The 13,288-nt window shown below is 41.6% G+C and overlaps 2 protein-coding genes across 2 annotated transcripts in view; one reads left to right on the forward strand and one right to left on the reverse strand.

Annotated features, from left to right (window-relative positions):
* Nucleotides 1-2,976, forward strand: part of cdk17 (cyclin dependent kinase 17) — a 69,323-nt gene extending 66,347 nt beyond the window's left edge. Inside the window, exons 11-17 of the mRNA XM_054740047.2 lie at nucleotides 680-800; nucleotides 1,004-1,101; nucleotides 1,195-1,300; nucleotides 1,556-1,598; nucleotides 2,203-2,293; nucleotides 2,417-2,494; nucleotides 2,869-2,976. Coding sequence (XP_054596022.1) covers nucleotides 680-800; nucleotides 1,004-1,101; nucleotides 1,195-1,300; nucleotides 1,556-1,598; nucleotides 2,203-2,293; nucleotides 2,417-2,494; nucleotides 2,869-2,909 — 578 coding nt within the window. The 3' untranslated portion in view covers nucleotides 2,910-2,976. The remainder of the gene's footprint in view (nucleotides 1-679; nucleotides 801-1,003; nucleotides 1,102-1,194; nucleotides 1,301-1,555; nucleotides 1,599-2,202; nucleotides 2,294-2,416; nucleotides 2,495-2,868) is intronic.
* A 4,451-nt stretch (nucleotides 2,977-7,427) lies between these two features.
* The window catches only part of elk3 (ETS transcription factor ELK3), a 7,701-nt gene continuing 1,840 nt past the window's right edge, over nucleotides 7,428-13,288 (reverse strand). The window contains exons 2-5 of the mRNA XM_015953851.3: nucleotides 11,765-11,992; nucleotides 11,085-11,693; nucleotides 8,276-8,398; nucleotides 7,428-7,744 (exon numbers count right to left, since the gene is read on the reverse strand). Of these exons, the coding sequence (XP_015809337.3) occupies nucleotides 7,649-7,744; nucleotides 8,276-8,398; nucleotides 11,085-11,693; nucleotides 11,765-11,971 (1,035 nt within the window). The 5' untranslated portion in view covers nucleotides 11,972-11,992 and the 3' untranslated portion in view covers nucleotides 7,428-7,648. The remainder of the gene's footprint in view (nucleotides 7,745-8,275; nucleotides 8,399-11,084; nucleotides 11,694-11,764; nucleotides 11,993-13,288) is intronic.

A 13,288-nucleotide genomic window follows, 5' to 3' on the forward strand; every position in this document is an offset into this window, starting at 1 on the left:
TGATCTGTGGGGGAAACCGGAGTACCCGGAGGAAACCCACGCATGCATGGGGAGAACACAACTCCACGCAGAAAGGCCACAGCCGAGTTTCGAACCTGCAGCCTTCGTGCTGCGAGGCAACAGTGCTAACCACTGTGCCACCATGCAGCCCATTTAATGTCTCTTTAAGAAAATATCAGGATCCTTCTGATGGATCTCCTTTCTGATTGGAAGATCTGAAAATAGGAAGAGCTGGTGAAGAAAAGCTGAGTGCTTGCATCAGTCCTGTGTCCTGCTAACTGTAACATATCCTGAGACCACTCGTGTGTGTGTAGCTGCTTTAGCCTCAGATCATCCATGAATACGATGCAGAAGGGTACAGGAAACTCCCCAGACGTTAATTAAGAACTTATCCTCAAGAAGCAGGTGGTGAAACAGAAATCCACAAAGTCTGGCAAATGCCAAGCATCCATGATGCTATCAGTTAGGATGTGGACAGTGTGTGAGGGTGAACTAGATTTAGAAAACTAAGGATCAACAATACAAAAATAGATCTGTAAGATTCTACTTCAGTAACCATAGAAACATGGGGTATAAAGATCTAAAAGAACTGAAGCAAGAAACCTTGTGAGAACCAGCACTTTCTCCACAGCTGGACATTAGTTCTGATCCTGTTTTTCTCTTTGTTGTGGGTTTGCAGGCCTAGCGAGGGCCAAGTCTGTCCCAACTAAAACCTATTCCAATGAGGTGGTGACTCTCTGGTACCGGCCTCCTGATGTTCTGCTGGGATCGTCGGAGTACTCGACACAGATCGACATGTGGTACGAAATCAGAGCCGCTGCTGCTTCTATTTATTTTATTGACAACAAATCAACTGAGTTATTCATGAGGCGTCAGGTGATGTTTGTGTTTGCAAACCCACAGATAAAGATGTTAGCTTATGCGTGTGTGTGTGTGTGTGTGTGTGTGTGTGTGTGTGTGTGTGTGTGTGCGTGCGTGCGTGCGTGCGTGCGTGTGTGTGTAGGGGTGTGGGCTGTATATTCTATGAGATGGCTGCAGGTCGGCCTTTGTTCCCAGGCTCCACTGTGGAGGATGAGCTCCACCTCATTTTCAGACTACTGGGTGAGTGTTTCTTTAACGAAGCAGATCGACTTCCAACTCTCCCATGTCTGCCTGAGTGTGGCGACTCACTCGGCAGGGAATGTGTGATTTCAGGCACGCCCGCGGAGGAGAACTGGCCGGGAATCTCCTCCATTGAAGAGTTTAAATCATACAACTTCCCCAAATACAAGCCACAGCCCCTGATCAACCACGCCCCAAGGTACACAGCTGTGTGTCACATTCTCACATCTTTTTATGCTTGTTTGTTTCACATCATTTACCTGTTGTTATTTTTTTCCCTCCTGCATCTTTTCAGAGTAATGCTGTGCACTTTTGACTGTTTGTGTGCTGTAGGCAGGAAATCCTGCAGAACATTACAGACTGCTGTCCACTTCCTTCCTCCCATGAGCCTCCCACCCTCCTCCTCTCACCTCACGCTGCTAGACGATAATCTGTTGCTCCTTGTCTTCTTCAGGTTGGACGGTGAAGGCATCGAGCTGCTCCTGGCTTTCCTCAAAGTAAGCATCAGCTTGTGAAGCCATAGCCAAAATACGCTAAAGGGAATAATCTGGATCATTATCTCAATTTTTGTGTTCTGTGAGGAGGTTTTTAGGATGGAGTTGTCTCTTCCATGGGATCACGGATTTCTTGTTTTTGTTTTTCAGTCACTGAAACGTTCCAGCTGCCTTTCCTTAAAGAAATTAAGCGATCGTTTCAAAACATCATTTTTTAAATTGCTTGAATATCTTTCATATTGAAATTTTTTTACTGCCCAAAAATGTTTTTGTGACAAAAAATAAATTGAAAAAAGATACTGTGAGCAGGAAAATGCTGTATTACAGCACTGTAGTCCATGAAAATATCCAAATGTAAAAGAAATGCAAATTACAACATGTATGTGAACTTATTTTGGTTATATGGAATTTTTTATTATATAATGGAATTAAAACCAAATAAAATCACCTAAATAACATCAGATTAAGCAGCAGCTAGATAAGTTATTTGAGTATTTATAAACATCCACTTGCTTCATGTCTCTAACACGTGTCACAATTGTATCTGAGGTAAATCTGGTTGCTATGACATCAGCACGCTTGATATTTCCTGTTTTTGCTTCTGCAGTATCAGTCTAAAGCGAGAGTTTCAGCTGATGAAGCGATGAAACATTCCTACTTCAGGCAGCTTGGGATGAGAGTCCACACACTGCCTGAGAGTAAGTACACACACACACACACCCACACACACACACTCACGTACATTAATGAAGGCAACTGTTTAGATCACATTTTATTTCTGTTTTCTGTTGTAATCGGGCATTTTGTCTCTTGCGTCTCAGGCATATCGATATTTACGTTAAAAGAAGTGCAGCTGCAGAGAGACCCTGGTTACAGGAACTCCTCGTACCCAGAGTCAGGTAGGTAAACACAACCAGATATCTCAGCTTCTCACCAACTTAAACAACAATTAGTTACTTAGATAAAATAACTGAGGCTGATGTTGGCAATCAGCTTCTCAGTGTCGTGTTTTCTCGTTGCAGTTAAACAGACGTCTGGAAGGGTTTTATTCACAGCAGAGTTGAGCTAATTATCTAATTGTGTCTTTTTATTTGAAACTCATTTCAAGCAGGAAATTATAGGAACCCCACACTTTACAGGTCCCATCGCATCACTTCTGCTTCTTTTACCATCCACACAACTAGGGATGTCCCGATCCGATTACTTTTCTGTAACGACGGGTAATTTTAAGAGGAAACTGATGCATCATGGGTATTCTGCTGTGCTCCTCTAGGTAACAGCAGCATCAACAGAAGGCAAAGCATGCTCTTCTAGTGTTTTCTGGAGAGGACGGTCAGGTGACCAGCTTCAACTTCACCTCCAAGCAGCATCTCGCATGAGCCCACCTTCCCTTGGAGTGTCACACACACGCACACACACACACACGCACGCACGCACGAACACACACATACATACACACACACACACACGTTTGAAGACTGTTTATTTATTGGGGGTGAGGTTGGATTACTTTGCTGCTAAAATACTACTGTTTTTATGTGACACACCGTGTGTGTGTGTGTGTCTGTGTGTTTTAGTGTACATGATATGAACTCAAGACGCCATGCACAGTTGTTACTGTTCTGTTTTTGACTTTAATTATTCGGCTTCTTTTGAGTCCAACTGACGTTGACGCTGTGATGAAGATGTTCTCGTAGTTCTGCTCTGAGACAAAAGTTTAAAATCCTTCAGTCTTTTTAAAAAGTGTATATATCTATACAGTGATATATATATATATATTTGTAGATATATAAATATATTTGAAGATGTTTTTTTTCTTCAAGCTTCCGTGACTGAACTTCACAACATTTCCACATTTAAAGAACTACAACACTAGACCACGTTGGGTCTGTGACACTGATGGATCAAATATTTCAGATGGACTTTTGTTTTTGTACGACGACCTGCTGCCGTTGAGGTTTACACTGAAAGTCCGACATTGTTGGCTGAGAGCTAAACGAAGCAAACAGCCCCATTAACGTCAGAATGTCAAACTTATGTTTTTTAAATTCAGGCTGGCTCATCATTGGGACCAAAAACAAGGGGTGTGTGTGTGGGAGGAGTAACTGTTGGGAAAACTACTGGAGAGCTGGAAGGAAAGCTCAATAGGAAGTTATGTGACGTCCCACAGGAAGCCAGCTAACCCTCCTAAAGCCTCTCCGAACTGCCAGGACTAATCGTTGCTTTTCTTGCTCTGTGTGCCGTCAGAAGCCTCCCCACAGGAACTCCTCATCTCCAACTTGCACTCCAGCATGTTCCTTTCATTTTTGTTCTTCTTATTTTGAATCAGGGTCTCGGGCCTAAACATGGCCAAGTTCAACCAACAGTATTAAAGTGTGGGCTCTGTCTGACCTTTGACCCCTCCTTGTGAAACAAAAGTGGCATGTTTTTTTTTTCCTGAGTCAGGGAAGGGGTGAGCACTGCTCTCCAGGAAATTCACAGGTTTTAGATTGAACTGCCAGCTATGTTGTTTGAACCAGGAAAAGATGTTGCATATTTTAAATCTGCAGCGATAAGAAAACCTCCTTGAATCTATACTATAAGAATCTGTTGGTGTGTTTTGCATTCGTGGCATTATTTAGTGAAGTCTTTTCCTGCAGTTTTGTGAATTCTAAAAATATTTTGTTTTATTTGGAACATCTGAATATTTTTAGAATTTTGACGCCGTTCTCAAATCTAAACATGAAGCCACATGGATTTATTGCGAGTTTTACAACAACTAATATTTTATGCATTTGCTCTAATTTGTATTTCGTCATTGCTCATTTTTTGTTCTAAATGCAACTAATTTAGTCTCACATCAGCATGACTTAGCACAACAGCTATAATTTAACTTTAAATCTAGCAAACACAAATCCACCATTAAAGAAGCAAAGTGAGAATCTGTGTAAATGTGAGCTCTAAAAGGATTTCAGGGAGGTTTTCTTGCTGCGGTAGCTCTTTTCTGGCTCAGCATCAGAATGAAAATAGTTTTGTCTGCTGCTGAAAGGTTTGTCTGAGCAGCACTAGTGTTCTCTGTTACAACAGCTCATGCTAGAAACGGTGCTTCAAGCACCGGTGAGGCTCGATTAACTGAAGTATTCATGTAATAATAGTAATATTAACATTAAACACAGTTTGCAGCTTATGGTGGAAAAATCCAGATTTTTTTTCTGCACATTTTTCTCAATCTGAATGATTTGACATTGACCCGATATGATACTGGATCAGGCTAACGCGGGTTATGAAAATAATGCTTAGATATGATATAAACAGGAAAAGTCATTATATTAATGGTAGATGTCCTGTATTGTGTGTATGTGTGTTTACCTGCTTTGGTAAAAATAAGTTATTGTACATTTAATCCGGTCAAAGGAACGTTTGACTCTAATCTGCAAACCGTGTTTCTGCTAATAGAAGTTTGTACATGAACAACATGCACGAAAGATTTTTAAACAAAAAAGCTCAATAGTTATCGTAAAACTTTACATTCTCAGATGTATGAATGACTTAATTTTATATAATTACGTCTGAGCGAGGGTGCGTGTGTGCCTGATGCATGGAAGGCCTGCTGTGTTGTGAACTCGACCTCTGAAACACTGAGCTGCCAGTGACCTGTCAATGTGTGACTCTTTTTACTGAACTATTTATTTCCCATAACCATCGAAAGTAAATTTGAACTGTTTCATAACCTGCTGCCTGTGTTGTTTGTGTTGGTAAAGTCAAATCTACAGAGATACATATGATACAAAAACAAGCATGTATTTATTTTTAAAAAATCACAACAAAGAAAAAAAAATCACAAAATGCTGTTTTTTCTAGAAAAATAACCAGGAGCAATTTTATAAAACAAACAAAATTGTGCATTTTTGATCTGGAATGTATATTAAAGATCTTAACAAATTTACAAAAATCTTACATGAAAGAATTGATAAATGGCTTATAAGTACAGTGCGTTATAATGTACATGGGATTACACGCTGACTAGCAGATGCTGCTAGGAGTCTGCTTTGGCCCGTCTCAAAAATGGGAACACCATGGAAGAACGAATCAAGTCCTGAGACCCAAATCATTTATTGACAATCGAGCTGAATGAAGGAGAAGGAAAATAAACCCGTCAGAAGTTACAGAAAAACCTGGAATTGCTTTCTTGGTTTCAGCACTGGACCATCAACACTCAGGACAACATAGCTGTCCAATCAGGTGTCAGTGATGTCATATCCATGATTTCAGGATAAGAGTGGAAATGGTTACATCACACCTTTGAATGTAAAGTTAGCACCACAGACTTCAAGCAAGAACACCCTTTTTTCCTTCTACAGTATATATATATATATATATATATATATATATATATATATATATATATATGTCCTTACTGTAAATTTCCAATTAAACATGCACATTTGGTTTGCATTTAGGTGTTGTACATGAATTGCATTATGGGTTCACCTTGAGTATTTTCTAAACACGTGATAACTGATCCTTTAGATTACTTACACAAAAGGTTTAGTTAACAAAATAATTATAAAATAATAGTTTAAATACATTTATAATTAACAGAAAAAATTACATTTATTAAAGAAATCAAAAGGTTTGTGCTTTTTTCGTCACTGACAACGAGTGAAGAGGTACATGTATAAAACAACCTTTTGCTACAAACCAGGAAATGTGTTTTGTCCTCATGGGTTCCCGTAGAAGAAAACATTGAGTTTAATATGGCGTCGCCCAGAGACTTTGACTGCTACCATGTATTTTAGACCCAATTTTTATGGTTATATGTAAAGAACCCACCAACATTTTTCAACAACTGGGAATCAGATTATTTATTATCAAAAACACTTTTTGATGGATATTCCCAGATTAACGGTAAAAACTACACATTATCCATTTAATGTTATGTGTCCTAAACACTTGATCTCTCTCACTCACTCACACACACACACACACACACACACACACACACACACAGAGCTGCATTTATAGTCATTCAGCTGTGCGTCCTAAGGGCCCACAGGAAGTTGAATTATGAACAGCATCAAAGGGAGTGTTTTAATGACTTGTCTTTTTGAGTCATGTGTTCAACCTGCACCAGACCAGAGATGATGCAGATGTCTACTTTTCATTAATGCTGATTTCATTAGATATCTGGTGATGTGCCAATGTGGTAACAACAGAGTGAACGCGAACGGCCTTTCCTTCACTTCTGCTGTAGTTGTGGATATGTGGCATCACTGTGTTGATTCTGGTGGTCCCAGAACAAACCAATATAGCAGTTTAAAAATGCTTTCCATGATGTCTAGTGATCCAGTTATGGTCCATTAATGAAGAAATTAGGTGCTTTCTTTTAAAAAAGTTGAAATTTCAGCTTAAACAAACAAACAAACAAACAAAAATAAACACGTTTGTGCATTAGATAAGGACATCCATGTATCTAACTGTAGCTTTAGGACCTGGAGAGTCAACATCTATGCACCTCCAGCAACCTTTTGCTAAATAATCTTATTTACAGTGAAAACTTTGCAAACATTTATTTTTGTGCCACAATAAAAACTTCCAACATAACACAACAAATATGTGGTGCTAATCTAACGAGAGAGCCCAGTAAAAGCAAACTCACATTGTGTCTGCTTCAAAGAGGAGGTTTCTGGCTCAGTGGGGTCTGTTGAGGATTTCCTCAGATCTTTGTCTTGAGTCCTAGATGTTGATGCTGGGATTAGTTGGAGAAATGATGAGAGCTAGAAGCAATCCTTTGTGACGAAGCAAAACACCAGCTGTACTGAGATGATTTAGCAAAGACATGGTGAGGTTTGGTTTTTGGTCTACTTCTTTTTATCTAAAGATTTTCTGAGACCCTGAAATAAACATAAACACAAAAAGCCCAGCTAAACGTCTTCTGAAAGCCAAGCTTCAGAGGGAAGCTCCTGTTTCTTCTGGGATGAAGTTCGGAGCCAGTTTGACTCATTGGTCTGTGTTGATGTGACTCTCCTTGACAAATTATCAATCCAGTCTGCTGAGAGGAGTTCAGGCTGGTATCAGGACTTATGGGAGATGGTGGAGAGTGCCAGAGGAGATGGGGCATCCATGCTGGGTGTAGGTACTGGGATGGGTCCATTCAGGAGAGAGGGAAACTGGAGCAGCACAGAACAAAGTACATCAATATGCAAATCAGAATGAACATTATTGTCATTTCCTCAGCGTCCTGGAGCATAGAAATGTGTCTCTGTAGAACAGCCTGACCAAGACACACAAACAAAAAAACTGATACAGGCAGGCCACAAGAGCAGCTGTACAAAGTGCTCATATCAAAGCTCGCTGTCTTTGATCCAGCACAGTGGCGTCTAATCCCGGTCCTCAAAGGCCCTAATCCAACACATTTTAGAGGTTTATTTTTATGAAACTTGTTTAATTTTAATTAGTGGGTGATCAACAGGCTTCTGCAGACCTGATGAACAGCTGATTCGATCACTGAACCAGGGGTGTTGGAGAAGAAGAGAGCTAAAACCCTCTGGATACGGACTCATTAGGACCAGGGGTTTAGTGGAGCTTGGATTCAAAGGTTCAGGGTTTTCTGAGTAAGCAGAACCACAAAAAGGATAAGGAAAACCTCACAGCCATCGAAGGATTACACTTTTATGGTAACGCTAATCTGTGACCATTACCTGGAAAAGCTGAGAATGGTTTTGCAGTTGGATGGGGCTCAGAGGTCCCACTGGACTCAGGTTGGACCAGAAGTGGATGTTAGACAGCAGAGGGCTGGGGGTGACCAACAGACCAGAAGGAGTCTAGAGATGAAAAATACTGATGAAATGTCAGAAGATACACACACCAATAAGAAAGTGACTGTTTCTTCTGGTGGTTTGTCCAGAAAGCACTGCATGTTCATGGAGTCTGTCTCACAAAAACTCAGCCAAATCTGTGAAGGTTGGGAAGCTTCACTCACATAAAAACCAAGGCGTCTCGCGTCAGACCAGCTTTTCCTAAGTCCGTTTTAAATCCTGAACTAAAGATCAGTTTCTGTGATCCCAGTTTAGCCAAGCTAGACCACGAAGAGTCAAGTCCCACACCCTACCTCATTAGACACAGTCTTAGGATGCTTACAGGTAGTGGGGCCTCCAAATGGGGTTGGGTTGGCACCAAAACCAAAGGATGTAACAACAATTTAGGAGTTCTATTGTGCTGGTGTCAAAGACTATTAGGAAAAGTGTATATGTGTGTGTATTTACACACACACACACACACACACACATAAGTGAAGGAATCATGTTCTTTTCCAGCCAGGATCCCAATATCATAAGTTTTCCAAATGTCATGAAACATTTGGAAACTCTTGCTTTTATGTTGCATAAAGAAGACATATTAGGACATTTTTCTTCAGTTATGATAGCACTATCGCCGATAAATATTTATTCAGTTCTTTGCACTAAATCCCTCTCACATAAAGCAATTTCAGCAGACTTATTCTTGACAGTTTCAGAACCTTCCAGAATGAGCCGCTTCAGGTCTCTGTCACTTTAAGAACAAAGGCTGGAGTTTGGCTTGGAGTAGAGGCAATGCTCCTTAAGCCCGCTGCACACGAGAGCAATCTGTTGAGCAAACGGCCTCGAATGACCGTTCAGAGTTTTCTGCCTCACTAGATGTTGAGGTGAATATCTGACCTGTTTGATGTTTTTCACCTCACGGGGTGTAAAAAGTCGCCGTGTGCCCACTACATGAGCTGCTGGCAGAACTGTAATATTCTAGTGGCCAATCAAAGCGTGTTCTCTGCTCACGTGACCCCAAGATGGCAGCCTCCTGTCTGCATGTCAGAAAATAAACAAAACTGAGACAGAGCTGGAAACGGAGGAAATGTCTCTTATTTGTTGACGAAGCGTCACCGCCTCCATCATTTCAAGGTTAGGAGAGTATGGGTACGGTGTCTGCAAGGAAGGGTCAGGCAAGGAGTTTATGCCAATCTACTCCAAGAGATGCGCCTTGAAATCCCAGAATCCTTCCGACATTACCACCGCCCGGTTCCTCCGAGAGGATAGTGGAAACAGTGGGCCCATCAATCAACAAGGTACCGTTTTGTTTATTTTTCTGACACGCAGACAGGGCTGGGGGCTACATCTGAATACATATTGGAATCATGTGAGTGGAGAATGTGCTTTAATTAGACACTAGAATATTTCAGCTCAGCCAGCAGCTCACAGAGTGTGCACACGGCAAGTTTTTACCCCCGTAAGGTGGAAAATATTAAGGGTCAGATATTCACCTCAGCGTCTCGTGAGGCAGAAAACTCAGTGAAAATCAGGCGCACACAGCGAAGTATCTGCTGAGCAAACGGCTATTCGAGGACGTTTGCTCTCGGCAGGCTTAAGGCAGCAGCTTCCTCTTGCTTGTGAGGGGTAGTTCTATTCTGCTGTTCTAATTTATGATGTCACAAATGGGGACTTTTTGAAACAGATGGTTTTAGGCCCATAATTCCTGAAACCAAACACTGACAGAAAGTGGATGGACAGTTGTTTTCACATATGGTGTTTATAGAGGAAGTAGATATCCACATGGCAACACAAAAGGATGCAAAAGGGGAGTTTTGCATAATACGTCTCCTTTAAATTTTGTACAACAAATAAATTTGCAAGACAGGATCAATAAGTCACGCTGTTGTTGCAGACCTTTGTCTGTGTTATTTGATGTACAAAATTTAAAGGAGACATATTATACAAAACTCCCCTTTTGCATATTTCCTGACCCTTCTCTATTGTTGGGAGTCAAAACTAAATATTGATGGGACGGCCATCTACGAGCTTTGTTGACTGATTAAAAAAAAAGTAAATCAAAGAAGTTCTTAGATAAGCAAAAGCATCATAAATACCCATTCAGCAGGATTATAACTGAAAAACAACAGAATTTCTTGCAATCCAGTATGACCAGCCCCCTGAGACGAAATAAACACAAATGACATAAATAAATGTTGCAATTCTTTTTTTATATTCATGTAAATTTTTAAAACTACTGCACTTGTAAGAATGACTGTCCATGAGGGATTTTGGAGGAATGTTTATATCAGATAATTGCCTGCCCTCTTCCATAGTGGGACCATTGCTTACGAGGTAAAAAAACAACATATTTTTTGTAAGTTTGTCAGACAATGGCTTCTAGAAACTCAGACATGATCAGGTGAGTGTGTGGAGTAAAGACTTCTATATCCTGTCAGTGATCTACACGGCAGTGTGTGATTACAGAACACCAGCCGAAGGCCTGAATGGAGTCCTGTTTTGGTCTTGCTGCCAGTGACTCGGGAGCATCAGAAACATATGGGTCCACTTAGAGAACTCCTCCCTTCCTCCCTTTTTTTTCCCTCTCTCCTTGTCCTTTTCAACTGACTTTGCGCGTCCCAAATGCATGCCCCCCCCCCCCCCCCCCTTGTCTACCTGCCCTGCAGGAGGGACTGACAGAGGTTTGATGGTGTTTAGTGTAATGTGTCACCTGTGCAGTAAAAAAGGAGGGAGTGAGAGACCCAGAAGGGAGTGCTGGACTGTTGAGTGCAATCGAGACGAGGTCACTTCCTGTCAGGAGGAGCGAGGAGGCGGAGATCTCGAGGCCTTTGGGTTTTCTGCCTTCCAGTGGTGTGCTGTTGGGCAGCCCCCTCCTCTCTGAAGTCGCTGTGCTCCATAACTTCTCTCTCTCCCGCTGCCCAGACGACAAATTTAAAGGCTCAAAGTCATCAGTATCTGAACTCTGGCCACGCCCCCTCACCCGTCTGGGGGCGGGGCTCTGTCTCAGCCGAGGAGACCCTGGAGGCGGAGTGGAAGGAAGGGAGGTGCATTCGCCATTGGTTACGAATCGGATGACGGAGCTGTCGTCATGGCGTTTGGTTCTGGGTTCTGATTTTATTGGTCGGTGCAGCAAGTTGATGTTGAAGGAGGAGTGTGAGCTGGAGTGAAGGTCTTCTTCAGCTTCAGGTTCTGATGCTGCCCCCACGGTTTCCTCACTGCTCCCACCCGACTCCACCGCCGCCGGCTCCATCTTCAGGATGTCAGGGAACGACACAAACTTGTAGACAAACTTTTGGCCGATCACCTTCCTAATGATGTTCTGCAGAGGAAACAAAGAGTCAGTCGTCACCTGCAAGGCCGCTGAAAGCCGCTGTGGTGCACTTCACACACCTTGTCGTAGTAGTAGCGCAGTGCTCTGCTCAGCTTGTCGTAGTTCATGTTGGTCTTGTTCTTGCGGAGCCCCCACAGCTTGGCCACCTCCTCTGACTTGAGCAGCTTGAACTCTCCGTCGTTCGACGTCCAGCAGATGAGGTGCTTGTGGCTTTGGTCGATCAGGAGCTGCAGCAGGAACTGCCAGAGTGTGATGGAGCTCTCCATGATGGCTCAAACACGGGCAATCTACAGGAAAGGACCAGGAAAAATAACTGCAAATATCTTACTGAACTGTGCACGGCTGCAGTTGGCATGCCCAAACATAGATCTGCCTGTGGTGGCGTGTGGGTTTTGTTACTTCCTGTGAACAGATCACTTCCTAAAGCAGAACTTCAGCTTGACCTGTGTTCTTTCTGTTAAGATGAAACATAAATAAAAAAAAGTTTGCTCTGTGTTTGATGTTATTTTGATGGTAAAATGATAATTTTACCATTTATTTTGATGTTCAATGCTGTGAAAAGGGTTGTAGGCCCCTTACAGATTTCCTGGTTTTGCTTTTTTCTCTTAAACTTTTCAGATCAGCAAAAACAAATTTCATACAAAGAAACCCAAATAAATGATCATTTGTGATGGGAACAGATTTTCAAACTAACCTTGCTCTATATACAAAGTTACTGCCCCCTTGTTAAATGATTAATTATTTTTGTTGACAAGATTACTAGTTACCAGTCACAGCCAGGTGGGATTACTGTGAGACCTGCAGGATAAAAGTTACTTTAATGGAACCTGTCTGATAATATGATGTGGGCTAAAGGATCTCAAAAAGCAAACCACCATGCCCTGTTCTACGGAAGAATTAAAACCAAAACAAAGCCCTGCACATCTTACTTGCTTAAGGTTAAGGTCAGAGGTCCTTTTTCAAGAATATGAAAGAGACAGAGGAGCAAACTCTGATTTTTGGGTGTGTTCCAGGACCAAAACTTCTGATCAATAACACAAAGTCTCATCGCACATTTAGCAAAATCATGTGATCACCAAGACTTTTGTAAAAAAAAAAAAAACAACAAAAAAAAAAAACGATAGACTAAAAAGAAAAAAGTGGAATTTTGGAAGGTGTGCATCTCGCTCCATCTGGAATAAAACTGACACTGACGTCATAGCAACGGTCAGACATGGTGGTGGGAGTCATCTGGGGATGCTTCAGGCAGTTGTAACAAATGGAACCGGTATTTCTGCTCTCTAGCAACACGCCCTGAAGGAAAATGTCTGACCTTTGACCTTAAGCAGATTGCTCATGCTGGAAAATCTCTCCAATGTAGCTGATTTCAAATAATTCTTTACAGAAAAGTAGTGAAGTGAGAGACTCATCACCAGTTTTCCCAAATGCTGGATTCAATTGTTGCCCCTGAGGGAGTTATAACCATTACCAGTTAGCGCTCATACTTTTTACACACAGGGCCAGGGTGGTTCTGATAAATTATCAGGATGTTTTCTTAATAAACTAAATCATCTTTTGAAAATAATAATAATAATTATAATAAT

The sequence above is a fragment of the Nothobranchius furzeri genome, chromosome 1 (assembly GCF_043380555.1).
Source record: "Nothobranchius furzeri strain GRZ-AD chromosome 1, NfurGRZ-RIMD1, whole genome shotgun sequence".
Classification (NCBI taxonomy): Eukaryota; Metazoa; Chordata; class Actinopteri; order Cyprinodontiformes; family Nothobranchiidae; genus Nothobranchius; species Nothobranchius furzeri.